The following is a 27,381-nucleotide window of genomic DNA, read 5'->3' as shown; positions in this document are numbered from 1 at the left end:
AAAGTAGTGAATGAAAATTGGGTCTTCTCACAGGTTCTTTTGTACTTCTTATTTGCTTGCAGCATGGCTGAACACCTGAGATCTCAACACGTTTACAGCCCAGAAGATTAAGGATTATTCTGTCCTGTTTCATGTAGGTTTGTCTCACAGTGACATCGGATGACTGTCTTGGAGCAAGTCTGTTTTGTGGCTGCTGTGCATTCACTGTGCATGTATCTGGCCACTGGGAGAGTGTGGGCCTAGCGAGGAATGTCACGTCATCAGTGCAGTGTATTCATTTGTTTTCAGGATCTGTGTGTCCATCTCTGCCCTTTTGGAAAATAGTGAATCGCATCAGCTGAGCCAAACTTGGGTGTATGTGGCTGAGATAGCATCATTAGTCTGTAAGAAGTGTAAGAACAGAGGATGGCGTATCAGTTCCCCTTACCCAACACACTTAATCAGTTTGCACTTTTGTTGTAGTGCTAGTGCAGAGTTTTTAGACCCAGGCTTTACAAGGAGACCCGTGTTCCTTTAAATAGTGGTACCAGATGCATTTGGCTTACCAGATCCTCATTGATTTGTCACAAGTTTTAAAAGTGAGAAGATCTTGTGGTTCTACAGTAGCTGAGACCATCTGGTGGACTAAATCCAGTAGCTTGTGAGACCGGGGGACCACAGCTAAAACATCTTCAGTGCAGAGCCATCGTTTTGGAAAGGCTCCTTTCCCTTAAGGCTGCTCAGCAGGAACTTGGTGACCTACAGGAAGCACAATATAAGCGACTTCTTTGCCAAGGAGATCTTGAGAAAATGGGGATATAATTCAGCAACTGAAACATTTGTAAGAATTGGAAATGTTTGGGATCTCAGATACGAAGAAAAAAGTTTTTTTCTGAACAGTTGCAATAAACTGTAGGACTGCTTTGTTAGAGAGGCTTGCAGTTTGAAAATATCTCTTGAGGTGCTAAACTAGGCTGTGTTTATGTTTTTACTGACATTTTAGACAATGTTCTCCCCAAATCTTTGTGTTTACCACAAAGGCAATTACACCAAGAAAGGAGTATGACCACAACTTCTGAGAAGGACTGGAGATGGGCAGTAGTGGGAAGGAATTCCTGTGCCAGCGCTTGTAGATAAGTAGTGCTGCTCATGTAGAGCAGGCAAAATTCCCTCAGTCGTTGTTGCATAGCATTGTGTTTCCTTACACAGCTGTAGAGAATACCTTAAATACTGCAGTGTGGATTTATTGGAAGCTTAAGTACTTGTTACATCATCTAAAGCAACTAGTAAATTTGGCAGGGTCACAGCTGCTTATCGGGACCTGTTTATGGCATACATGAAAAGAAATGGCCTTTCCTTAAAAAAAAAGAAAAGTAGAAATCCAATGTCTTGGAGGATTTACACTCCCTTTAAAAGCAGTGGAGACAACGATGCTTTCCACAAGACACAACGGGATTTTGGGAGGTGGCCAGGATATTATCATTTGATTTTGATGCCAGAAAGCTTTCCTGCTATGAATAGGAAAGGAATTCAGGGAAGGAAACACGAAGAATGGTGCTGTCACAGGAGCGAGCCTCTGTACAACTACTGAATTTTAAACTGGAATTTATAGTTGCTTTGAGGCCAAATCTTGCCCTTCTTACTCAGACAAGTCTCCCACTGAAGCCAATTAGCTCTACTGGAGTTTAGCCTAGATAAAATTTTGGATTGCAGACGTAACATAATTACATTTGTTTTAAAGCTATTCAAAATTAGGGTCTTACAGGGAGAGTAAAAGGCAGATAAATACCTTTAAACTTAAAATTTTGAGGCATGTTTTGAGTGAGTATGGAAGAATATGAAAGCAAACAATGTCTGGAAGGCAAAGATTATGAGTAGTAATCATAAGCAGTGAACAACCAAGAAACTCCATGGCTTTGCATCTAGGGGTACAGGAAGTAGGAAGGTCATGGAATTCCATCCCAGGGAGTTAATCTCCTGGCCAACCAAACCATTAGCATAAACCACCAGGTACTGCAGATAAGTACAGAAACGGGAGCAGTTTGTCACAGTTGGACAGGACATGTGTCCTGTGCTAACATCAGATTTGTTGTTCCTGAAATTACACAGGTATAATTCTCTGCTGTTTGCTGATAGAAACTCAGAAACAAGAAGCTGAGATAATGGAAAATAGTTCACACTAATCAACTAAAGAAATTAATGCCTTGATGCTTTGAGATTTTCAATCTCTTCAGTGTCCCTAACATCCTTTGAAAACATTACTGCCTCAATAAGCAAGTGTGAAACGGTGGGAGGTAATGCACAGCAACAGGAGATGACAGACACTCACATATCGTTCGGATCATTTCACAGAGTCCTGGCTTAATGCTTTACACTGTGCATTTGAGTTTGCCATGTCACTTTCACCATGCCAAAACATTTATGATAGAATTACAGACTAGAAAATGAAGTTCTAGCCCATCAGCATTAGCAGAAGCACCTCTGTTCCATTTAATTCCTTTGAATTTTGTTTTGGGATTCCAGTCAGTGCTTATTATGCTGCCTCTCTGCTTGTTTACTACACAGATTTACCAAGCTGCTCTGGATTTGATTTACAGATCTCCCTTACTCCACAGAACTCATTTTGTCGATTAGTATCATTCAGTATAGTTACCTTTTTTGTCCTTAATGTCACTGAATTTGCCCAGTCACTTAGGCTGCACACTACAAATAAAACCTTTTTGTTAAAGCAGATGTCTGCATGGGGATTTCCTTGCTTTCCCTGCTTCGCAGTGTCCTCTCTGCTTTCCGTTCCCTCCTAGCATTCTTGTCAGTGCTCAGTTAGGATTTCTCTTTTCTCTCAAGTTTTTTCCATAGGCTGGGAAAGGCTTTCAAACCACTTTTGTAGGAAGCATCTTGCTCCTGAGCAGGCCTGGCAAGCAGCTGGACAATCCACCCACTTCTTGAGGGTAACAGTGACTGTTAAATGAGCTTTCTGACCTGGCAGGTCAGAGATTAAGAGCAAGTTTGCAGGATACACAGCAATTCAACCTTCCTTCCAACAGGGTAAATTGGGTGTGTTACAGCACAAATAGAGGCATTTGCTAAATAATGTTTTAATTACAGGTAAATTTGAGAATTCTTTTTTTGGACAATTCATAAATGGAGAGGAAGCAAATCTAATGGCTACGTCATCGTTTTTATCATTCAAGATTTATGCTTCAACAAACGTACTTGACGGTGATCTTGTGTGCAGTAGGAGCTACTCTGCTCTCTCTACAATGACAGCATTTTTATATCGTTACTCATTTTCTTGTTATTGTGCACAGTAGGACTGATTTTGAATTTATGTGTTTTTGAGAAATACAGAGATAAATGCAAAGATGACCAGAATCTTTTTTGCTCCTTATATTCATACACAGTTTGAGGTGCTATCACTAAGTTAGACTGCAGTGGGACCACTGCCCAAATGCCTGGTCAGAAGCACATTTCAGATAACTCAGGCATGGATCTTAACCTGAAAAAAGCAGAAAAGCTCTACTGAAAGCAGGGAGCTGTGATGATTAGTGTCAGCTGAAGAGCTGTTCCATATTTCTTGTTCTTGCCATTTCTGTCTCCCTAGTTGGAAAGATCAGAGGTTCTGACTTGCCATCTCTTCCCATGCCTCTCTTTGCAGACAAACACAAGGGAAGGTGTTTCAACCCAAATAATGAACTGTGGCAGAATACTTTGGATTTATTATTATTTATCTGAATTTTTTTTTAAGCTTACTCATAAGAACAAAGTAGATAGAAATCAAATCAAGCAGAGATCTGTGAGTTTTGGCTACAAGCAACTTGCAAACTGTGAATAATAATAATAATAATAAAAAAAATCTTGCTGATTTAGAAAGAAAAACACCATCTCCACAGGCACTTCCCCCAGCTGTGGGCTAGAGGAACAACAGATAATCAGCAGGCAGAAATGAAGGTCCATGCTGAGGATAAGAACACAGCCTGGTTGTAAAAAAGCCAAAGAGAGGTGGTTTGATGGCTGATAGCTACCCAAGAGCCAGGGAGACTTTCAGCGTGGAACAGCAAATCAGCCAAGAATGCATCTCTGAGCTGATTTCATTGGTCATGTTCAAAATCACTGAAAATGTCTGTTCTCATTTTCCAGTGAGTTTTATAGGCTCCCTCCTGCTCTATCTGTGCTATATGAGCCAAGCTTTTGTTTCTTGCCTGTAGGGTTTGAGATTTGGCTGCCCAAGGTGAGGACCTAGCAGTCAGAAGATAAACACCTCTGATTTGACAGAGGCCAGATGGGACATCTGTATTTCCACTGAGAGAGTGATTTCTATTTATGAAAACAACAAAACCTACCTATTGCCCGTGCTTTAGAGGACAGAGAATAACCAATGTGTATCAGACAGCAAAGTGGGACGTGACTGACCAGCACCTTAGCAAGGGAGTTGATCTTTCCTTCTGAAGAAGGAGAAGAAATGTCAGCAGAGGGTTTGGCCAACTCATCACGTAAGCTTCTCTTACAGTAGGAATGAAAAATTCATCTAAAGGCTGCTTTCTCCAGCTCTGTAGTGGAGAACATTTTCTCACTCTGTCTCCACATTTCTGCATGATGTTACTTCTGGTTTACAGAAATTACCAAACATGGTCAGAGCAGTTATCACCCATTTCTGAGAGCAGCCAGTGCCAAAAACTTGAGAGGTGATTACAAAGCCAGCAGCCCAGGGAAATCATTCTCCCACTTTGCTATTAAGCAGAGGTAGGTTTGTGTTCTGAAACACATTTTGAAAGAGGAAGGGTGTTACCATGAAGTTACAGCTCAGATGTGCTTGTTGCTCACATGTGCAACAACCAGCTGCTTTGTGCTGCAGGATGTAGGTACACCTTGGGGGAGGAACATGGAGCATTTCTTAGGATACCCATTGCCCATCTTGTGTTTGCCATCCTGCTTGCAACTTGCAGGTTTTTGGTTACATGCATGGCTGCTTCACCTGGCCAGCAGTGGTTTTTCCATGCCACATCTCTGCTCCAACCTTGTAGTAGAAGCAGTATAAAGCCAAAGTAGCATGTCTGCTGAGGTGTAAGCTATTTGGTATATCACACAAGGGAAAGCTTTACAAAGTGCTGGGATATAATAGGGAAGAGGGGAAATCATTGGCCAAAAAGTAGGGCTCCTGAAGGAAAAAGAACAGTCTCACTTTCCATCCTGTCATCCTCACGTTAAGATCATAAGTGACAGAAAGAAGGTAAAAGCCCTGACATTAATCCCTTCTCAGAGAACAGGATTCCCAGTCAAGGAAATGGAGGCGATCAAAGTAACGTAATCTTCACCATGGCTGACTACAGAGAACTTCCAGCAGGGCTCTGAGAGTTTATTTAATTGAAGCATCCTCTGTAGGATTACTTCAGGTTTCTAGTTTAGCAGAAGATAAAGTTGAAGGCACAGGTCTAAGCTTCAACATATGATTCTGCAACGACAAAGTCATAACAATCCATGTAGGATAATGTTGTTGATACTCCAATGGTCTGAAGATTTATGAAAATATCTTTTATTTACTCAGCTGGAAACAATCCTGTTCTTCTGGAGTTTTGTTACCCCATAAAGCATTCAGAGGAGACCCCATAATCATTTCAAAGTCAGAAACATTAAGTGGAATAACAAGGATAAACCCTATTCGCATTGACTTTAAAGCACAAGAAACACATCCCTGTAGCCATAGAATATTACTCTGCTTTGAGCTGGGGTGGGAAGGAGCAGCTCCCACACAGTTGTTTCAGGTGGTGGAAAGTCCATATTTCTCCTAACACAAAAGAACCTGGTTTAAAAATAAGTTAAAATTGAGCAGTGAAATAGATTACTAAATTCCTACTGAAGTTTACAGGGGCCTTTCCCTGAAGCAGATGAGAAAAGGATCCAGACTTCTTGGGACTGAATGAGAGGATAATGGCAGCATGGCACTGCCATACAGCAGTGGCTGCATTCTCCAGCCACCAGAAGCAGGGCACGATCTCAGTGTCTCTCCTTTTGTAGCCCAGGGTAAAACTGTCTCCAGCAAGTAAAACCTCCTGTCTGCATGACGCTCACCTGAACACAGCTCTGCCTTTGCCTCTGCCCAAACCAGGCACGTACATTTTGAAAGGCATCCCTGGAAAAGCAGTGCCTTTCCATTCAACCACGCACTTCACTTTCAGCAAGCAATCTGCCTCCTGTCCTACTGCAGTGTTCAAAATCTCACAAAGACTGAGTTGCTGATGCTAAAGCCTGCAATCTGAGGCCCAGTTTTCCAGGAAGAGGCAAATGATGAGCTGTGGTTATCATAATCACCTTGGTGCTTGTGTGAGTGAGTGAGAGGGCTGCTGAGCCAGAGGAGAAAAGGGAGCAAAGACAGAGAAAATGAAGAAAAATGGCTGGGGCAGCACAGCAGCAGTTAAAACACAGAACCGACATTACAAATAATTACAAAGCAAAGAAATAACAAAGCTGGAGGAAAAAAAAAATCTTTGACTCTTAACAAAGTCTCTGCAGCCAGGATAACTTCTTTTCCCTAAGAAGTATGGGTCTCACTGATGAGTTCTGATGAAGAAGCAAGAGCAGCAGGATTTGGGAAACCTGGGCAGACGGCTTTCCTGTTCAAACAGTCCTTAGAAGTGTCCTAGTAAGCAAGTGAGGGTCCATGGAGGGATTCAGCAGAGGTTGGGCCTCGACAGCCACAAGTCAAGGCCAGCAGGCTGTGGCAGTGATCCTCTGGTTCATCTCCAGTTACTGGACTCTGGTTTCTTCATTTTACACCTTTTGCTGTCTGCTGTGGGAATGAGTGCTTTTCTACACTGTTGCATGATAGAACCATAGGTGCTAGTGTAAAATGCAAACACCACTGTTGGTCTCCAGTCTATGACAGACAGTACAGGGAGCAGCAGAAGACACCTCAGATATAGGATGTAGGTATGTCTCAGGACTTCTTCCTGGTTCCTGGCTCAAAGCTTTCTTCAAAAAGCCAGAGCAGCACTGCTGGTCTCTGCAGGCTGCACATAGGGATGAGAAAGCAACACTGAATGCTTATACCCCTAGGAACGCGTGTTGGGTTACCTGGCTATTGCTGCAAGGGCCCACGAGGTGGCAATAGCAGGACGCTGCTCCCTGCTCAACGCGGCTCCCGCGTAGCTTTTTTGTCCGTCTTTTTGCCCCTGGAACAACAAAGATTTTGTTAAAGATTGGAGTGCAAAAATGTTGCTTGCAGCTGACAGTTTCTACTCGGTCAGTTTCACACTGCGACACAAGTGCCTGATACATCGCTAGTAAGCAAACACTACAAGATTACTGAAAGCGTTTGGTGCCAGCACGGAGGACTGGTGAGCTGGTGCCCGAGGACCGGCGTATTCGTGGCTGCCACCAGTACAGCCTTGAGCTGATGTGCAGAGCCATCCTGCCGACTTCTCTAGCAGCAGAGCTGTACCTGGAAATAGAAAGGAAGGATCTTTAATCATCTCTGCTTTTCTACTTGTACTTTTTGGTACTGTTTATTTAAACTACTAATTTGTCAAGACACAGAGCTTGCAGCTGCCCATGAATGAAGCCCCAGGCTCACCTGCATCTTTAATGCCTGAAGTGCAAATAAGGCTGATAAAACTCCCGGGTGATGAGGGTTATTCTGACATCCTCTCTCAGGAGACAGATGGTCCACCTCAAGTATATAAAGGACCTTCCTTGCTAACAATAAAGCAAAGGTCTAAGAGTAGAAGGGTTTGGGTCAGGCTTGGTATGTGCAAGGCAAGGAGTGGTGGGATGGCACCTTTCAAACTAAAGCAGATGGAAACTGAGCAGCTGTGATGTATTGTATCTCTTAAATCCCATAGAATCAAAGTAAGCCAAGGATTTGGGAATGCCTCTAAATGGCTTTCTGTAAGAAAACCTACCCACCAACTTTTACAAGGGCAGAAGGACAAGCTGCTTGGCTGCTGACTGTGTGCTGGAAAAGACAAGGTACATGACAGGCTGCTGAGTGAATGAGAACTGTATCACTCTGACAGATATGCTGTACAGAAGCATGGACTGAACATTCAGTTTCGTGGTCCAAGAACAGTACCTTAAAATACTTCCAGAACCACCACAGTGCACCATAAGAAAGCACTGCTGAAAAGTGCTGCCTGTAGGAAACTGGTCCCAGACTTGTTTAAAGTAAATAAGGAGTGTGTCACCCAAGGTTGAAGTAGTCACTAAGCAGTGTCAAATGCTGAACTGAAATTGTGCTTTTTATTAAATACAGAGCAGAAAGAAAAGACAAGTCAGACCAAAATCTAAGAGCTGTAGGAGTTATCCCCCAAGCACTATTATCAGAGTACACCTCAGGGTCTGTATCTCTTCCTTTACCACTGCTGTAGAAGTTTTCCTCCACTGCTAGGAAGAACTTTGGGCTAGGGCTCAATAGCAGGTGTGATGAAGAACCTAGTGGCTCCACAGCTATGCTAAGCCATGGCTGAAATGACCCACTGAGCCAGGCAAACAGCCTGTGTGCCTCAACTGTCAGCAGGAAAATGGGATCTGTTGGGATAAACAATCAGCTTTAATCCTTTTCAACACATCCTTCTGGTTAGGCTGTGCTCAGATACAGCTGCATAGAGAGCTGGGAGTTGATTTGTTCTAATGGGAATGAAGCATTTTCCCAAGATCTTTCAGCGCATGGTTGTGCTCAAACTCTGTAGATCAGAGATGGCAGCCTCCCTGGTTCCCACCTGACCCCATCTCTTCCCCAGGCTTCTCTGTCAGAGCTGGAAGGTAGCTGGGTTTCACTTTGTCCCAGCAGAGACTGAAGTGTCAAGGTTGCCTGCTCAGTACGTGCTGCCTGTGGAGGTTTGCCAGGTGCTGGTACACAGCTGCTGGCAGTTTTTTCCATCGCAGCTCACAGATGGCGCCAGGACTCCTAATTGCCACCAGGTTGACCAAAACAAATCTCCTCCCAGTCCTTGTAGGAGTCTAGCTACTATTGCCCTAGAGTGCTTCCAAATTATTTTGCTTTTATGAACAAATACTTGCAACCAAGCTGAAGTCAGTTGTCAGCTCTGCTGGCAGAGAAGGATCTTGATTTTGTTCTTGATTCACTGTATGACTTTGCAAGTGATAACAATTTTGGCCAGAAATGGTCTGAGATGAGGTATTGGTAGTTGTTGATTAAAAAGCAGGATGTGTCTCAGTCACAGAAGGGTTGCTCCCTCGCACTGGCCCTCTGACTAGTTCTTAGCTAAGAGAGTCTTGAGCAGCCTTTGCTGGTGTGGGCAATCAGGTTTCCTTGCTTGCTGTGTATAAAGAGAGCTCTTGCTGGCACTGGAATGGTCACAGCACCTCAAGCCTGTCCTGTTCTTTTGTCTCATTGGAATAAGGATGTTCCTGTTGCTTCAGGTCACCTCAGAGCCCAAAACATCAGACTTTTTCCAAGTAGATGCTTAAAGTGACCCCTTGGACAGACAACAAATAAATATGCGACAGTGGTTAACCAAAAGCTGCAGTTTGCATCTCCAGGCTGTGGAGCGTGTACTAAAGGCTGTGAGATGGCATGCTGGAGGCTGTCTGGCCAGGACTGTCTACAGATTCCTCCCTGCTAGCAGTGCTTGTCCTTCTCGGACAGTGCTAGGGAATTTGCTGATATGATTGAGGGCGATGGAGAGGGAGCACAGGGGCTGACTTGTCTGGAGTGGGGAACTTGCAGAGCCAAGTCTGGAGAGAACATGGGCAAAATTGTGTTGCTGATTTTGTTCTTAAAGCCTAGCTCCAGGCTGTTGGAGGTTTTAGGCTGTGAACTCTGCACTGCTTCTGAGAACAGTGTTACAGTGATGCTCGTGCACAGTTCTGCACCCAAAATGGGAGTAATTAAGAAAACTTGCACTAACGTGGATTCATTCCAGTAAGGAAAGGTAACACAATGCTGTTGCGTTGTTTGTCCCATCACCACTCATACATGTGAAGGGCCCTGAGAGCAACTTGAATATGAGATAGAAAAAGAAGATGACAGACATCAAGAGCAGTGATAACGTGAGCACGTGGGGTTGGGATTGTTTCAATTCCACAAGAGAGGTGATTTACTGACCTAGGCTGGGGGGATAGTGGATCTTGGCCTGGAGCACAGTCCTTCCTCATCTCTGTGCCACCATCAAGTAGTGTTTGTGCTTGAAGGATGTTGTCTTGGCACACCCCACTGGTTCATATCCTGCTGTGTCTTTCTGCAGCCCTGGTGACTGCAAAACAGGAGCAGGGGAAAGTGCCTCCAAGGCTGGAGGAAAGCAGGCTCCTGCCTATGACCCACCTCAGTGCCCCCACCACAGCGCTTGTTGACGGCCCCTGACTGCTGGTAATCCCTGCTCATGGGGATATTGAGTTTTCTGTTTGCTTTGTAACTGTAATTGGCTGTCGCTGTGAAAGGAGGAGAGAGTGCTCTAGGGAGAGGTGTTAAAGAAATAGGAAAACATTATTTAAGAGTGTTCTAAGTTGACAGTTTCCCTTATTAGTACTTTCATGATGGAAAGAAGTCACTTTACATCTGTGCAGTTGCTCTGGGCTGCCACATCCAGGTCCCCGTACACATGCACACAGATTGCAGTACCAAGCCCTTGGCATCACCCCTGTTTGTCTTCCAAACCATGCACTGCCTTCTTGAGCTACAAATCTCCTCCGGCTTCTTGCTCTTGCTGGAAGGGAAATGTGGAGAATGAGGAACCTCATAGAAATATTTATTATGAGAGGTAATTGGTGTCCAAGACAGGTGTTGGGCAGGAAGGGATATGTCTGAGAAGGAGGACACCAGCTATGGATGTAACCAGCTGAAGGACAACCAGGAAAAGAAGATGGCATCTGCATGAAAGTGTCTGCTGTTGTCAACTCCAAGCATGCAGAACATCTTTCTACTTAAAAAAAACACACACACACAAAAGAAATCACAGCGATTTTGGAGAAAAGATTGTTCAAAATAATCCTGTGGTTGGGACCCTCTTCATTTGTTCCTGGCCAATGAGCCTGTAGGCCTCTTGCAGCTCACGTTTCCTAGCCTGTTATGGGGTCAAATACAGTGTGATAACAGTTAAATGAGAAATAAGAGTCATGACTGTGGGAGCCAAGGCCTGGAGAGGAAAAAACCCAAAGAAACCATAAAACTGAACAAAAGAAAGTGCCAGCTATTCCCATGTTCCTGATAACGTCAACCAAGGTGGCAACACTGGACTTCATTAAAAGCCTTGCTGAACTTTAGGGTCAGGCTCAAAAACTGACAGCTCTTTCCTTTGTCCATTTGTTCCTGCATGCCTGGGGGGTGACGTGTGGCTGATTATTATTGCCTGGGTGATGGCTATCTGCACGCCAATCTCAGATACCAAACAGGCCCTGGACTAGCCTTGTGTCCGTGTTTCAAAATCCCAGCATGCTCTGTGTGGAGGTGGTGGTACACTTACATTTCCAACCTCCTTACATAAAGTGATTCCTGCCCTGGAGGGAGCAGATTTTCCAGCATCCTGCAGGTGTGTTACTTGATTGGGAGAATATTTTTTTTATTTTTTTCCTGTCTTTTCTCACCCACAATGGCATGTGAGCAATGTGATTTTCTGTTCCTGACAGTGCTGTGCTCTGATCCCTCAAAATGTCTGTACCAAGGCAACAAGATGTTGCAGGATCTTTTGCAGGCAGTAGTGGCACCAGTGCTGTACTTGCTGTTTGTGAGACAGGTGTACGTCAACAAAAGCAAACTCTCTCTGACTAAAGGGAACCTTTGCCAGGCTGTGTGTCTTCCTCAAGCTCCATCCTAGAGGAAAGAAAGGGCCAGGAAAGCTGTCACAGATTTACCTTAACTGAAGCAGGCTGTGTTCTCCTGAACGTACACAAGTGTCAGAGGCTCAGCTGTCCCTGGTCATCTCCACTGTCAGTCACTTCTTTCTGCTCCTTATCCCCAGAAGCTCAGGAATGGGCTGTCATTTTCAACTGGACTCAGTAGAGGAGTCCCAGAAGGACTTTTCTTACATGAGTTCAGGAGAATTCATGCAGTGGGAGTCCTTACAAGACCTCTGCTGAGGACTACCTGAATGGTAATACACAGTGGAGCACTTGCATGAGGGAGCACACCATTAAACACCCTTTGTCCAGGGAAGAAACTTTGATTAAACCTCTAGCTGATTGTGAGAAACTGATCTGTAGGAAAACTATATATATATATTTTTTACAGGAGCCATACAGCTACTTTATTTATTTATTTGATTGTTTTAGGTGATAAAATAGCTTTTCTCAATTCCTAGTTGCCATTAAACTCTTTTTTATCTGTAGGGCATTGACATAAATAATAGCAGCACCCATTAAACCTGTGCCTGATCAGCCTGGCCAGATTCTGCAACAACAGGGCTGGTGCAGCAGGAAAGGAAAATGCTTCTGCCCAAAGGTTGCAGCAAGGTGAGGAGCTGCACGGAGAGTGGGGAAGTCATCAGAGTGTACTGGGCAGGAAAGCATTGCCTGCAAGGCCATCATTGCCCCTCAGGACCAGGACAAGAAGGGTTTAGAAAGGGGTGCCTGGAGAGAAGGCTGAATAACAGCCAAGTTAACCCTTCACATGCTGGCATTTTCCAGGCAGTGAGCCAAATGACTGCTCAGGAAGATGTATATAACACATGTCTGCAGTCTCCAAAGGGTTATTAACTGTGCAATAATGGCCATGAAACTTGGCTTCCTTGAAATACATTTAAAATTGCAAAAAAATAAAACATTGGCTTTAGAGGGGGACAGGGTTTGTTTCCTAGAAACTGTGGGGCCAAATCCACTCTCTGATGTTGAAAGGAGGTGGATTCCCTCCACAAAAAGGGTTGGGGACAGAGAAGGAATGCAGCCATTTCAGCAGGACTACAGCTGCCTCCCACCACATTATTGTTATCAGTAACAATTTCAAGACATTTCTGAAAAGCCCATGGTGTTAAATTAATAAAGAAGGTCCGTATCTCAGTGGGACTTTGGGATTTGAATTCAATAAAACCACTGCTGGTCCTAAGACAATTTCCTCTTTTGTTGCATGGGTACCTTTCCAGGGATTTGTCCCTCTCTCCTGGCTCCAGCCTTTGCCAACAGCAAGGCCTGCCTGTGATACTGCACCTGTTTCAGCCCCGTGGGCCCCTGCCCAGAGGCTCTGCATCTTTGTGATGCTTTGTGAAGACCAGTTCTGCACCAGCATGCTCTGTGCTGGCCAGCTCAGCCACTGAGTCCTTCCATGCTGTGTAGTACACACTTCTTTTTATTAGTGACCCTCTTCCCCCACACTGTTAAATTAATTCTTTCTGTGCATTATTATTTTGGCAGAGGTGTTTGGAAGGTGGGAGAAAGAATCTACTAAATGCTTAAGCAAATTTACGACCCCCCACTCAAACCTTTTTGAGGAAAAAGACATGGCATTGAATTTGGTCCCTTAGCAAATGAAGACAGCTGGTGGTCTGCATTTAAACATGGCTGTTTGGGGCTCAGGCCAGGTTTGGCAGCTCACAAATCAGATTGCCTCTTGGTTCTTAGGAGTGGAGAATTGCCACGAGTGGAAGAGCTGAGGGGAAGTTGCTTATAGCTGCTGTGCCAGCATGGGCTCTAGCCTTGCAGGGAGGTACTGAAGTTGTTGGTTCAGGAGAGAATTCAGTTTCTGAGGTTTTAATGTTATGTTACATTATTGGCATATGGCAAGGTGGTGTTCTTCTCTCATTTGGGTGGGTTCTGAGTCAGTCCTTTTGCTTTGGTAACTTATTTCACGCTAGAGCATAGACTGTGTCTTAGAAGAGGCAGGAAAACACAGAGCTGTTAAATCTCACCTGGTATCACATTAAAAAAGTGAATTGAAGACATGGGTCCTGGCTTTGCTCAGATTTTGTCTGCTGGGAGCTGGCTGCAGATACTCAGTTTCACTCTCAGTGCTGACCACAGGCGATGTCCTCCCAGTGCTGCTGTGCTGGCAAAATGAGTGTTCTTATGATTCCTTTTGCCTGGGACTACCATAATGCCTGGAAAATGGTGTTGACTTCCCTGTCTTTTGGACACTGCATGCAGCTAAGTATCTGGTAACATGATATATATGCTGTGGTCACTTCTCCCGCAAGGCAACATGAGAAAGACATCCTGAGCAGAATTAGAAAACCAAACCTTTTTTGCAGAACATGAAAAGATAAAATTGACAAAAAAGGGGCTGTTAGTTCAGACTGGTAGCTTTTGTCAGTGCAGCAGAAATGCTAAGTCATAGCCTGAAACAGTGATTGAGCACCTGGTGGGAAGGCAGGGCCAACCCAGGGGAGCTCAGGTGCATGCAATGCAATGCAGTGCAGCTGAGTGACCAGAAGTGGAGCCAGGATTCACCCCATTCCAGACTCGTCTAAGGGTTGGCAGTGGGATCCCTGCATACCTGACACCTTCTGAGGGTAAGTAACTTCTTTCCTTTGTTTCTGTACCTATGGCTGTTGTATTTGAGCAACTCCTTACTTGTTCCAACTTAGGACCTTGCTACTCTGCTGTCATTGCTGCACTTGCCATTGTATTACAGTCAGCCTGAAGTCTCTAGACCTATGCAAACGAGAAAATGCATGATCCTGGATGTATGAGGTCCTACCTGTTGACTACTGTACAGATAGGGCACTTGGCTGCAAAGGCTCTGATGTCTGGAAGGGTATGGATGGATACCAGCTGTAAAGTTGAGAGGAACTCATCTGAGTTGGGGAAGGATAGTTTTGGCTCAATGAAGAGGGAGGCCAAGTATGTGTGATGGCTTGTACTTTGTTTCCTTTTTTTGTCTTGTTGCAGTCAGGCTCTGAGCTAGTGACTGGAGAGAGACACGTTTGGTGAAATATCTTGAGTGGAAATCTTAGCTGACAATATAACTAAGATCATTCTAAATCACCACTTCTTTGTTCTCCCCTTCACTTTGCACTAATGCAGTTGTTTACAGAGCTTCTCCCCAGCCCTTTTCCTAGTTTCAAATAGCCTTCTTCTTAGGACTACCCCTGGCTGCCTGTCCTCATAGGGATGAACATTGGACAGTGCTTGTGCAAGAACTGCACTGAGACCTGCCAGACTTGTTCATGCTCCTTTATGGGTCTTCCTTTGAATTCTTCTATGAATTCAGTAAAGAAGTTGCAGATTTTTGCAAAAGTTTGAGCTCCAGGATGCTGCTCTGCTTGGCCACAGCAGCTTAAAGCTGCTAACACATAGTCTTTACTGTTTGCTATGACTCAGCCGTGCCGGGAGCACAAGACCTGATCCAGAGCCCACCAAACACAATAGAAATCTTTGTCTTGTTCGAAATTGCCCTCCTGCCTTCAGCAGCCCTTGAGCCAGGCTTACTGTTAACTTCTGGGCTGCTGAGGACATGGAGACAGAATCATCAGGTGGGAAGGAGCTCTTAAGGGTGCCAGATCTTGGAGAGACGAGAAATGGCTGCGTGTGAGCTGTGCATGCCCTGCAAGTGAAATGGTAAGAGCAGGTAGCTGCTGCCTCCTCCACAGTGCCTTCTTGAACAGCCCATCCTCCTGGCTTTAAATCTCTTTAACTTTTGGATTTCCTGACACTTGTGTAGGTTTTTCATTGTTGTCGTTCTTTTCCTCAGTGTGATAATGTTTCTACGTGTACACAAGATCATTGCATAGGACAAGAGGGCAAGGCCTTGAAGTTGCACCTGGGGAAGTTCAGGTCCTTAGAAAGAGTGGTGAGACACTGGGACAGGCTGCCCACAAAGGTGGTGGAATCACCACCCATGGAGGTGTTTAAGGAAGATGTAGCTGGTTTAGGGAACATGGTTTAGTGGGCAATATTGGTGGTAGGTGGATGGCTGAACTAGATGATCTTAGAGCTCTTTTCCAGCTTTAATGTTACTGTGATTCTATGATCACAGTATGATTGCCTAACATCTTTGTGCACTTGTGTACTCCCATCTCACTTTTTGTTTCCTGGTCTTTTGAGAAATAAAGAAGGGATCGGGACTGGAGATGGTGGTGGGAAAGGCTGCAGAAAATGATGGAATGGATGAATTTATGAAGAGTGCTGCTGCACAGCAGCATCAGGCTTCTTTTGGCAGCGAACGATAGGGCACGCGGATACCGCGGCGGAGCTCGCCGCTCAGCCGGGCTGTCAGCTGTTCCACGCCCCGCTCGGGGGTCCCAGGCGGTCCCACAGACACCCGGGAGGCAGCGGCCGCGCTGCAGCTCCGCGTCGAGCCGGGGCAGGAGAGGGCGCCCCCAGCCGGCCGCCTTCACCCACGTGCACCCTTCCCCGCACCGCCCAGCGCCTTCAGCGCGCGGCCAATGGGCGGGCGGCGGGCGGGGCGCTGAGGGGGGCGCGAACCAATGAGCGCGCGGGGCCGCGGAGGGGGCGTGTCCGGGCGCCCACCACGCTGGGGCTGTCGGCGGCGCTGATTACTTTTTCCGAGGGCGGGCAGGGCTCACTCCGGCCCGGGCCGCCGCCGCCGCCTCCTCCTCCGCCGCTCCGCGCTGGGCCCCGTCGCTGCCATAAAATGTTTGACGGCTGCCTCCTGCCTCTCGTGTTTCCCTGCCTGCTGCTTTGGGGACTGGACGCCGGCACAGGTAGCGCTTCTCTCCCTCGCATCCCCGTCCCCAGAGGCACTGACAGCCCCCTCACCGGGCGGCCGCCCGCAGGCACGGGGCGCGCGGCGGATCCCCTGCGTGGCCGCGGTCCCGCTCTGTAGCATGAATCGCTCCAGGCTCCTGCGTTTTCTTTTCCTGTCCTCTCGCTGCTGCTGTAACGTTTCATGTGGAAAGCTGCTGACTGTCCTTGGCTGCGGCTCCGGCTTGCTCTGCTTTTCCCCTTCTCCCTGCAGATTTTTATTGGGATTGGTGAAATGCGATGCTTGTGTCTGAGCTATATATTTTTTTAATGATACAAGTAGCTTGAGCGTTTGCTTTATTCCTCTCTTCCCCACGCATTTCTGTCTCTCATATATGTATGTGTATATATATACAGGGGGAGAATTAATTCCTCCCGCTGGCTCCACGACTTCCAGTCCGTGGGATCGCAGCAGAGCGGGGCTGGGAGGTCTGGGGCCGCGGAGCGCCGTCCGTCCCGTCGGGCCGCAAGCGCTGAGCCTTTCGTCTCTCTTCTCTCCTTCTCGCCTGCAGCCGGCGGAGCGGAGCTGGAAGTGGTGATCCCGGAGCGAGTGGAGCTGGAGAGGATCCACCTGCTGCCTCCCGCCGGGAGAGGGGACCGCGGCGGAGCCCGGCGCCGTCGGGAGCTGCTGCGGCCGCGGGAGGTGGCGGGAGAGGCAGTGCTGCTCCGCCTGCCCGCCGCCGGCACCGAGCTCTACGTGCTCCTCCGCCGCGACCTGCGCTTCCTCGCCCGGGGCTTCGTGGTGGAGCATCGGCGCGGGGAGGAGCGGCGGCCCCCGGCGGAGCGGCTCTGCTTCTACACGGGACGCGTGCTGAACCGCAGCGACTCCTTCGCCTCCCTCAGCACCTGCGCCGGGCTGGTACTGCCGCCCCGCCCCCGCTCTGACGGACCTCGCCCCGCTTCTCCCCCCGCCCCTCCGCTGACCCCACGGGTTTTCCTGTCGGCACCGACCCCTCTTTCCCCTCCTCTCTCCATCCCCCCACCCAACCCCGCGGACACGCGAACTTCCGCGCCGGCTCCTCACCTCAGCGCCGCTTCCCCGCGTGCCGCTCCCGTGCCCTGCGCGTCCCGTGCGGAGCTCCGCCGTCCCGCGGCGGTTTTCTTGTCAGCTCCGCGCGGGAGCCGCCCAGCCTCGCGGAGGCGGGAAAGGTCTCGCGCATCGCCTCTGCGCGGGCGCATCTTCTCCTCAGCCGCGGGCTCTGCTGAGGTGTCACCGTGAGGGCTCTCTGTCGGCCCCCAGCTGGGCTTGAGGACTATCCTGACCGGTGTCACAGACCTGCCGTTTCGCAGCTCGGTGGGCACGGTTTGTCACCTGCCTTGTTCCCTCCGGGATCCCCACAGCGCGGCTGGGGTCAAACCCTCCGCGGTGCATTTCCCGCATCAGGCGGCCTCACAGCGCCTGGGATCCCCCGTGAGTGTCCTGGGGAGATGAGGCGATCCCGTGTGGGATGGCCTTTGTGTTTCTCAGGGAGACGAAGGTTTAGATGCTCGGGATGGCGGCTGGTTGGTGGCTTCCAGTCTTGGGGTGTGCGCTTGAGCTCTGGGTACAGATCCCTGCTGGAGATGGCTTTTTAAACTGTTTTGCAGTGGGAAACGCTTGGAGTGCTGAGGGCTGGAGGCTTCATTTCTGAACCGTTTGAGGGCGCTGTGCCTCAGGTTTAAAGGAAAAAACGGAAAAAAAAAATCTGTGGCATCGAGATATTAAGTAGAGTGGCACAATAAACTGAGCGGTGCACCACTGAGGACTTCCTCAGTGTTCGGAGCAAACTGCTCTGCTTCAGGCTTGAAGTCAGCCACAGCTCCGTGCTTTTGTCGCTTGTTTCGTTATTCCCGGTCACTGAGTGCTTCCAGTGCCACCTGCTCTGAAAAACACACGGGCAGAAGGAACCTTTTTGAAAAGAGGAATGTAGTTGTAGGCACGGTATTAACTGCCTGAGATCAGGGGATGGAGCAGGGGGAATGAAAAGGATTGGCAGTGCTCCCAGCAGAAAAGTTGAGAAAGGAACAAAACTGGTTAGTCTTTGTCCATTGCACCTCAAAAATGAGCTGTGACATTGCAATATCTGTTTGTGTAATGAATTCTAAGTAATGAGTGAATTGATGTGACTGAGTGAATTGATGTAACTTGGGATCAGAAAGTGTCTACTGTCAAAGCTGCTTGTTTGTGGCACTCCTGGGGGCCAAAATCAGTACTGCCACCTGTGTAAGGGGTGATGCTGGTAAAGCTCTGCTCACCTTTGCCTATGAGTCTGGTCCTGGGAGCACTGAGAGTGATGTGGGCAGATGCACTGAGAGAGAGATGTCTCTGCATGTTGAGGCTCCTTTCTGGTTACAGGAATCTGTTCATTTGCTCTTCATTCAGATAATCACTAGGAATGAAAAATGTGATCAGAGCAGTTGTGTGGCACATATGTGCTAACTGAGGCTTATACCAGCTTTTGAAGTGAAAAAGAAAACATAAGTGTCTGTAAGCTGAACCTAAACTTAAGATGAACCTCATTAACTTTTGAATTGGTGTTGTTAAACTGATCTACATCACTACATAGCCCTTTTTTTTTTTTTTTTTTTTTCTGGCTAAATTGATCTTTTGGTTTCGTAAGCTTATCAGTAAACAGGGAACACTGTGAAAGCAGGCTAAATCTACTATGTTTACGTTTTGTGGTGGCTGCACTAAATCTGCATACCTGTAGTAAAAGCTGTGCAATTGAGTGGGAAGATGCTTCCAGGAATCAGAAGAGTGAAGTGTGCCTCGGATTGTCTAGGTCTTGAATCTGGAGTGGCCCTGAAGTCAGGTGATTTTAGAGCCAATTATTTGTCATGTAATCTGGCAGTTAAAATACCCAAACCAATGCTACAGTGTTACTCTAGTTGCTCTATTTAGTTATTCTAGTTGCTTAGGCACTGTTTACAGAGAAAGGATAAGTCTTTCCCCTCATCACTAGTAAAGATTTGCTGGTGGGTATATAGACAAGACCCTGGACAGGTTGGGAGAAAGACTGTTTGTGAAAGTTTTGCAGCCTGTGTATCCTGTCATTCATGTCCTGAGCAGTGCTAGCATTGCAGTGGGGCATTTCCTGAAAAATCCAATGTGGGAATGCTGATAGGACTGGAAGCAAATGCTAAAGATATCTCATTAAGGAGTGCTGCTCAGTCAGAGTTAGAAATACCATATCCTGGTCTCCAGCTGGCTCAGACTTTGTAGCATGGTTGAGGAATACATTTACAATGAATCACACAAAAAAAGAAAGATGTGAAATGATTGAGGCAAGGAGAGATCTAATAAAAACAAGATTCCTGATGCAGTGGCATGAAAACTGAGCTATAACTTGCAGGAAGCAATTGCTTCCTGGTAGTACTGTTAGTTTCCCAGCGTGGCATCTAAAGGTTATGTTTTGTTTTTTAAAACTCCTCTTGCAAATCTGCTGCTAACCACTATGTGAACTATTACAGTTTCCTGCCACTGCTTGCAATTGCCTTGAGAAAAATGGCCACACTCTTGCAGCTATGTCAAGCTTAAGGCCCTGTCTGTGTAGTTAAGAGTACTGCATGTGAAAGTGTTCCAAGCCTTTTCATGTCTTGGGAACTGCAGAGAGATTAGAGGTGCTGTGTTCCTGGAAAGCGCTACTGCCTTTAGCTTGGTGAGACTGTATCTCAGCTGAGGAACATGGTTATGGAAACACTTGCCTTCTTCCCATGCTGAAGGACTGAAATGTCCATTCCTGGTACTGTGAAGACATGAGCAGAAGCAAAGTTCTGCAGCTCATCTGACCAGTGCTAGAAGACAGGACATGGTTGTTGACAGGAAGACCGGAAGTTGTCTGTTTTTCAGATAATTCCAGCTACGTAAGGCTGCAATTTGTGTTATCTTGAGTTATACTATGTAGTTGATTGAGACTTGTTTCCAACAGTCTGAAATCACGTTGTAGATGATGTCTCTTTTCAGTCTGTAAATTCCAGTTTGCTCGAGACTTTTCAGAAATACTCATACATTGCTTTCAAGTGCAGCTTCAGTTATGTGTAGTTTGTTGCTCCCTGCATACTGCACCTATGCTCTCTAGCAAAGGTGAGCAGTGCATTGTTATCTTCTGTGGCACTTGTTGGATTGATGAGGAGGGAACAGAAGAGGGGAGACCTTACTGCTGTCTCTCTTCAAATACCCGAGAGGAGATTGCAGCAGAGCGGGGCTGGTCTCTTCTCACTGGTGACAGAATGAGGGGAGATGGCCTCAAGTTGCACCAGGGGAGGTTTAGGTTGGGTATCAGGAAAAACTTCTTTACAGAAAGGGTCGTTAAGCACTGGAATAGGCTCCCCAGGGGGGTGGTTGAGTCACCATCCCTGAATGCGTTTAAAAACCGTTTGGATGTGGTACTCAGGAACATGATTTAGCAGAGGATTGTTAGAGTTAAGGTAGTATGGTTAGGTTGCAGCTGGACCTGATGATCTTTGAGGTCTTTTCCAACCAGAGCAGTTTATGACTGTAAGAGGCCCTTTCATCATGTTATGATGGCTGCAGTGCCTTCTGACTCAACATGGCTTATCATGTCTTGTAGACCCAAGATAAGGGAAAGAGGCAGAGTCCTATAGTCTATGTGAGACTTCTTCCCACTTGCACACTAAACATTGTTGCCTCAAGCTGTATCCAAAATGTGAGATTCCTAAAGGCTTTGTTACGCAGTCTGTTGGACTGCAATGTCAATACCTTAGAAATGACAATCTCTTCTTATTTTTTGTACGTAAATTCTGGAAAAAGATGCAGTTTTCAGCAGTAATAGTGCAGGTCAAAATGAACATCAGGTTTTGATAGAGGGATGAAATTCAGGTCTCTTGTTAAGGAACCTCATCTGAAAGCAGAAGATCACTGGGATGCATTTAGAGGAGGAAATTTATTTGCAAGTAACTGCTATTTTTTCTGAGACCTAAAATCTTTGTTTTGGGTTCGAGAGTGCTCTGAGGCAGCCACCTGAAGTGGATTGCTCTTCTGAGTTGAGGTTGTTACTCCCTCCTGCTGAGGCTCATTTGTCTCACTTTTTCATACCTCAGTTTGCCTCCTTTGAACTCAGAGACATTCCTTTGTGCAGAACAGATCAGTGGAAATAGATGATGGGTGTTAGAAGGATTCATGTATGGCTCAGTGATGTTCTCGTTATAGGATGGAACACAGTAATTGAAGCCACGTCTTAAGAAATATGCTGAAAATCAGGAAACCTTAAACATTTTGCAGTACTGTCTCGTATGATCAGCACTAAAGAAAAGAGCTTTACTGCCAAACTACATGCATATTTACATGGTTACTTTATGATTATCCATTTGGCTACTAAGCAAGGTTAGATGGAAGAAACATATTTACCAGTTAGCTGCAGTACCTGGGAACTTGTGCTTCTCTGTTCACATTGCAGTTCACAAGGTATGTTTGGAACCAGGCTCAAACACTATTTGAATGCGTAGCTTTTTCAAAGTCTCTGAACTCCCAGTGGTTTCCAGGTGGGTGTAAGTGCTGATTGCAGAACTGGATGCAGAAGCATGGTTTGGGATCCAGATCCAGCATGGGAGACCAGCCAGGGCAAAGAGAACTGAGTAGGTTGGACTACTGGCTCCAGAAAACCAGTAATAACTTGAGGGACTCCTAATGAAACGATAAGAATCTTGTAACAAAAATAGGGAAGAGTGCAGAAGAGGCCATAGCCTGTTACTTGTAAACCTGACTTGTTTTCAAATGGAGGGAGCACAAGAAGGATGGATGCTTGCAAAGAGTGCTTCCCTGATGGTTTGTCCTGTTTCTTAGATACCTTTGATCAGTGAATTGCCCCATTGAGGTGTTTACCTTTCCTCACTCATTGCAGGAGGAGATGGTGCCTGATGTAGAGTAGATGTCTGGGGCTTGGTGAGCTCAATCCCTATCCAGTGGTAGCAGATGCTTTGTGTTTGCAACCAGGGCAGTGCTGCCCTTCAGGTGACTGCAAGAGCCTCTGCTCTTATGGAAAGCAGGGCAGCGCAGGCATGCTAGGATTATAAGATGATATGATTTCCCCTCAGGAAACCTTCAGCTATGCTGAGTTCCCTTCTCTAGGAGAGAAGCTGTTTGGCATCCATCCATATCTGATCCATAAGCTGAAAACTTAAACCTCTTAAAATTGCTGTGCTGGGTTTCTTTGTGCTGGGATTTTCTTCTTCCACAGTGAAAAAGGGGAGTTTCCACGCTTATGCAGAGTAGGGACAGGTTGAGATGGAGGTGCAGCCAGATATTCCTGGGTATGGTCTGCTCTTATAACTGAGTTTAAACCTGAAATGACCCTGGAGCAAATGCTCTCGTTTTGAATTTGAGTTATATTTGTAAATAATAGTTGACTTTAAGCTGAAATGCAATTGATAAGGACGGGTCTAAAAGTCACATGAAGTTTATTAAATTTGATTTTTATTCTTAATTTTAGATATTAACTTCCTGTTAACTTTAAGGAAATGGTTAAATTAAGATTAGCAGTTTAACAGCTGAGAAATTGAGAAGGGGATGGAATTTGTCAGATGATTAAAACTGTTCTTTTATGCACATTCATATGTTTGTAACTAATAAATGCTTTGGAGAAAAAAGAAAAATCTGTTAAAGATTCAGTGTTTCACAGATCTTGTTCAAAGATGTTGTGAAAATAAAAAGGGCTGGAAAAACAGCGTAACTGCTGGAGTCTGTTAATGTGTGAGCAGGTCCAGAGCCACGTGCAGAGAACACTGGAGACGTTGGATTCCTGTCCTGAGCTAGCCCTCAAGCTACCAGTGCTCCCAGGGACAGAGGCAGAACACTGAAGCAGGACAACGTGATTAAAAATGCAGTCCCTTTGGTACTGTTCTAGTTTCAGCGATGCGGAGTGAGGACATTCCTGTCATTTAGACTGCAAGTCCACTGGCAAGGATGGTAATGTGTAGAAGCTGAACTAGGGGTGATGTGAGAGTAGATTAGAGATTCTTGCTCAAGTGACCAACATGTATAGAAAGCTGTAGGTAAGTGAGAAGGCAAGAAGTGTTTGTAAGAATATTTGGTGGCTTGGAGAATGGAATTCTGCAACGATAGTGAACAATATTGAAATTTTAAACTAAGGATAATTTGGAAGATGTAGCCTGTGTTGAGCACTGTGTGCATTGGGGCTGTAGTGGGCTCTGAGTCTTATTACTTTGACTTACCAGTTTGATTGCCTGCCTCTTTGAGGTTGAAATTATTCCATTCTTTCCTGTCAGCTAAGCTGAATGAGTGTCAGCTGTATAGTCTTGTCATGGTAACTGTGAATCCAAGTTAGATCACTAATACAAATGACAGTGAAGTTCTAAGCTCTTCTCAATTTTTGTTATCCTGACAACTCCTGTATAACAGGTGCTTTGGGGATGGCTAGGCTGGGCAACAGCCACTTGTTTTCTGGGCCACTAAGCAGTATGAGTGGCCGGTCCTGTTCATGTGAGTTTTCAGCATGAGAGAAAAGTCAGTGGGAATTTGCTAGCTTTTCATATGCATCTTCCCAGGTAAATGTGACTTAACAGATCCATAGCATTTTATTTAATTAGACTGATTTCCAGAGACAAAGGAAAATAGCACTGACAATGATATTTTACTTCCTTATCTTCAAAATCTAGCTTTTTGTAGCACGTGAATATCATGTAGGGATGAGGAAATCAGGGTAGTTGTCCAGTGCTGATATCTGATATCTCGTGCTGTGATTGGCACAGCATGGTATGTGATAGTTGGAAGATGTAAGGGAGGCAATGAGAAGAATGGATTTCTTATGGAAAAAGCAAAGTTATGACCAGAGGATTCAAATCTGGACCAACAGGTTTGGAAACTCTTCAGAGTGCAACTGACAAGTTGAAGGAAAACTCTAACTCGCTAGGAACACTTTACAGGCTCAATCCTGCAGTTCTTTCCTGCCTGAAACTCTAGTTGGCTTGTCTGATTAAACTTGAGATTGCTTCTTAACCTATTCCAGGGTGAAGATGCATGTCTTTCTCCCTTCATAGGTTTCACAATCCCAAAGCAAATGTGAAACATAAGTCTTTTCCAGTGGTTTAAATTATTTTCACGCTTGATGCCAGAAAGTTGGGATAATGTTGGGTGGTGATGAAACTGACTTCTTCTTACATATTTTTGGCACCAACAAAAATGGTTGGCAGTGTTTCAGGAGCTCTGGTGTGTCTTTTAGTACCATGGCACCAGATTTACAGCCCTTCTAAATAATTAAAACCTATATTAAATAAGGGGGTTGGGGCTACCTCCTGACTGGAAGATTGAAACAAGGAGAGGAAGTAATGAAATACATTGTAAAGGAGACTGGAAGAATAAGACATTGGAGTTTTGTTGTCTTTGAAGCAATTTGGACAGAATTGCCCAACTTAAAGTCTAAGTGCAGAGATGTGTCCTAGGCAACCATGGCAGAGAGAAACACTGATTCTTCAGCTGCTTTTTCAAAAGTAGTGACCCTTTCTGAGAGATCCTCCTCTCTCACAAATGTGTTCAGTTTGTGTTGTCAGAAGATGAGAGCTCTCATTTCTCTTAGAGAAATTTCTCTCGCTGGAAATATTGGGCCAAAGGGATTTCCTGGGTGTACGTGAGGACTGAATTTGGCAGGAAGGTGTGGAAATGTACGATTAACAGTATGTATGTAATGTGTGTTATAAATCATATTAGTACAGTCAGCTGTTGAATATATACTATTTGCACGTATGTGCAGAGAAGTTATTTAGGTTGTTTCCTGGCTGGCATGGGACTCGGTGATGGGATGGGGGGAGTCTAATCTTTCTCTGTATGTTTAAGATGGATGTTATACAGGGGCCCTGTAGGTTACAATCTTGTAAGTCCTATTACCTACCAGGTGTACCAAAGGCACAATCTGATGCCTCCCTGCAGGATGTGTGATGCCTTTGATTACTAGCAGAAGTTGGATCAGACCTCGAGATTACTTCCAAGGGACTGTGTTACAGAGAGCTGTGTTTCAGGGCGTTCAATTGCTATACAAATAAACATTGGATTAGTACAATGAGAAGCAAGCTTAAAAACCTTCACTGTACATATTCTCTTCCTCTAATGTGTTATGACAGTGTTGGTTATTAAACCTGGAAGCTTTGTTAGGTGATATCTTTGCCTCCACTCTTTTTCTTTCCTTTTGGAAAAGGAATAGGGAAAGCATACAAACTTTAAAAAGTACTGGTTGCAAGCAGAGGAAGGCTGTACTGGGGCAGAAACTGTCTTCCAAAGATATTCTTGCAGTCCTGGTGTACTTGGTGCGAGAAAGGTGGTGTTCTAATGCTCTGACCTGTGGAGTCTTACTTAGCCAGGGACTTTGCCTTCCCTGTGTTACTTATTTCAGGTAGGGTTGAAAAGATAATCACTGGGAAAGTACCATAGGTCGCTCTCTGTGTGGCCTCTTGCAATTAGTAAGAGCTATTTGGTCCTCATACTAAAAAGGTGAGTGGTTCTGCAAGAATGATGCACGTAGCCAGTCTGCTGTGTGTGGGCAATCTCATCTCTCTGCTGAGGTAATAAATGCCACTTGATAACAATGTAATTTTAGCTGCCAATTAGAAAGGTGGTTATGAAAGCATTTATGTTAGTAGAGTTTATTTATTCTCACGTGAACTGAACACAGACATACGTCTTCATGCTTCCAGCTGGAGTAGTGTTCTAGTTGAAGGGAGAGAGAAGTGGAAGAACAGGTGTTGACAAGAACTCTTGTGTGGTTGGGTTTTTTTTGTTTTTGGACACGTATAGTGCTTTGCATAATGACGTTTCTGAATATTACTATGTAATCAAAGATAAATATGAAAAGCAGATGAAGTTCCTCATAGTGTGTTATGTAGATTGAACGTGATCAATATTCACTCACATTGTAAATAAAGGTAGCAGGGGAACGATCTGGGGTAAGACTGGGTTGATAAAAATGGTTAGGATAACAAACTGTCTGATATCCTTTTTTCATTTCCTTCTGTTGTGGACAGGTTGGCTATATTCAAATTGGATCAGAGCACATGTTAATACAACCAGTGAATACATCAGAGACCTCATTTAGCGGAAAAGAACACTTCATCAGACGTAGACGATCCACAAAATCAAGCCATTCTTTGAAGTCGCACATTCCTGATGAGCACTGCAAGGTTGTAGCAGGTGAGCTTGAAGTAGCTCAGGAAAACAGCCGTGAATACCCAGTTCTAGCTGTAACTGTTGTTCTTCGATGTGTGTCTCTGTAATTCAATTTGATTCTGTAATTCAAATGTTGTGACCACAAGAAGTACTGAAAAATGGTGTGTGCAAATGAAACCTCTGCTACTTCAGGCAGAAGGAGCCACATCACAAGTGTAATTAGGATACCTGCTGTAGCCTTCGATTGGTGAGGAGATAAGCTATAACTCCTGCTTTAACTGTGTAATGTAGGTGTTGCTCTGGAAGGAATTGACAGCGTTTTAGCAAAGACTTAAATCTTGAAACTGAAGTTGGTTGTGAGGGGTGCTTTTTCACCTCAGCTTTTCACTGGAGTTGTGACACTGCAAAGATGTAGGTATATATAAAATGATGATTCTTGCATTTCAGAATGAAAGTGTCATTTCAGCTACTTCCATGTCATCTAATCAGAAGTACTTTTTGTGAAGATTATATCCAGGAATCCACTTAACAGGACAAAAAGATATCTGGAGGGGAAAAGAGTGAAACAGTTCCTCTTATACTTTCCTTTTCAGTTTCTCGTGTGCCATCATTTCTGCTTCTGTCTAGAAGAACACACTGTCCATGGCAGAATACATCAGGGTGCATTGTCAGCTTGCAAACTTCTTAATTTTTGTTTCTTTGTTGATGGT

At 45.4% G+C, this 27,381-nt stretch overlaps 1 protein-coding gene and 1 long non-coding RNA gene across 4 annotated transcripts in view; one reads left to right on the top strand and one right to left on the bottom strand.

Annotated features, from left to right (window-relative positions):
• Positions 1–243: 243 nt before the first annotated feature.
• On the bottom strand, positions 244–17,677 carry LOC146543564 (uncharacterized). 2 transcript variants are annotated; one of them, XR_014885999.1, is made up of 5 exons: positions 17,585–17,677; positions 13,767–16,768; positions 7,048–12,013; positions 546–738; positions 244–381 (listed from the first exon to the last, which is right to left on the bottom strand). It is a non-coding gene; the product is annotated as an uncharacterized LOC146543564 (long non-coding RNA). The 2 variants fall into 2 exon arrangements; XR_014886000.1 differs by lacking the exon at positions 13,767–16,768 and having other exon boundaries at positions 7,048–7,414; positions 17,585–17,671.
• Positions 16,384–27,381, top strand: part of ADAMTS17 (ADAM metallopeptidase with thrombospondin type 1 motif 17) — a 166,376-nt gene continuing 155,378 nt past the window's right edge. For both annotated transcript variants that reach the window (XM_085234376.1, XM_085234375.1), the window contains exons 1-3: positions 16,384–16,520; positions 17,073–17,419; positions 26,530–26,695. In XM_085234376.1, coding sequence (XP_085090502.1) covers positions 16,451–16,520; positions 17,073–17,419; positions 26,530–26,695 — 583 coding nt within the window. In that variant the 5' untranslated portion in view covers positions 16,384–16,450. The remainder of the gene's footprint in view (positions 16,521–17,072; positions 17,420–26,529; positions 26,696–27,381) is intronic.

The sequence above is a fragment of the Meleagris gallopavo genome, chromosome 12 (genome assembly GCF_905368555.1).
Source record: "Meleagris gallopavo chromosome 12, MGAL_WU_HG_1.1, whole genome shotgun sequence".
Classification (NCBI taxonomy): Eukaryota; Metazoa; Chordata; class Aves; order Galliformes; family Phasianidae; genus Meleagris; species Meleagris gallopavo.
Note: the sequence above shows the minus strand (reverse complement) of the source record. Positions and strands in the feature narration are given on the sequence as shown.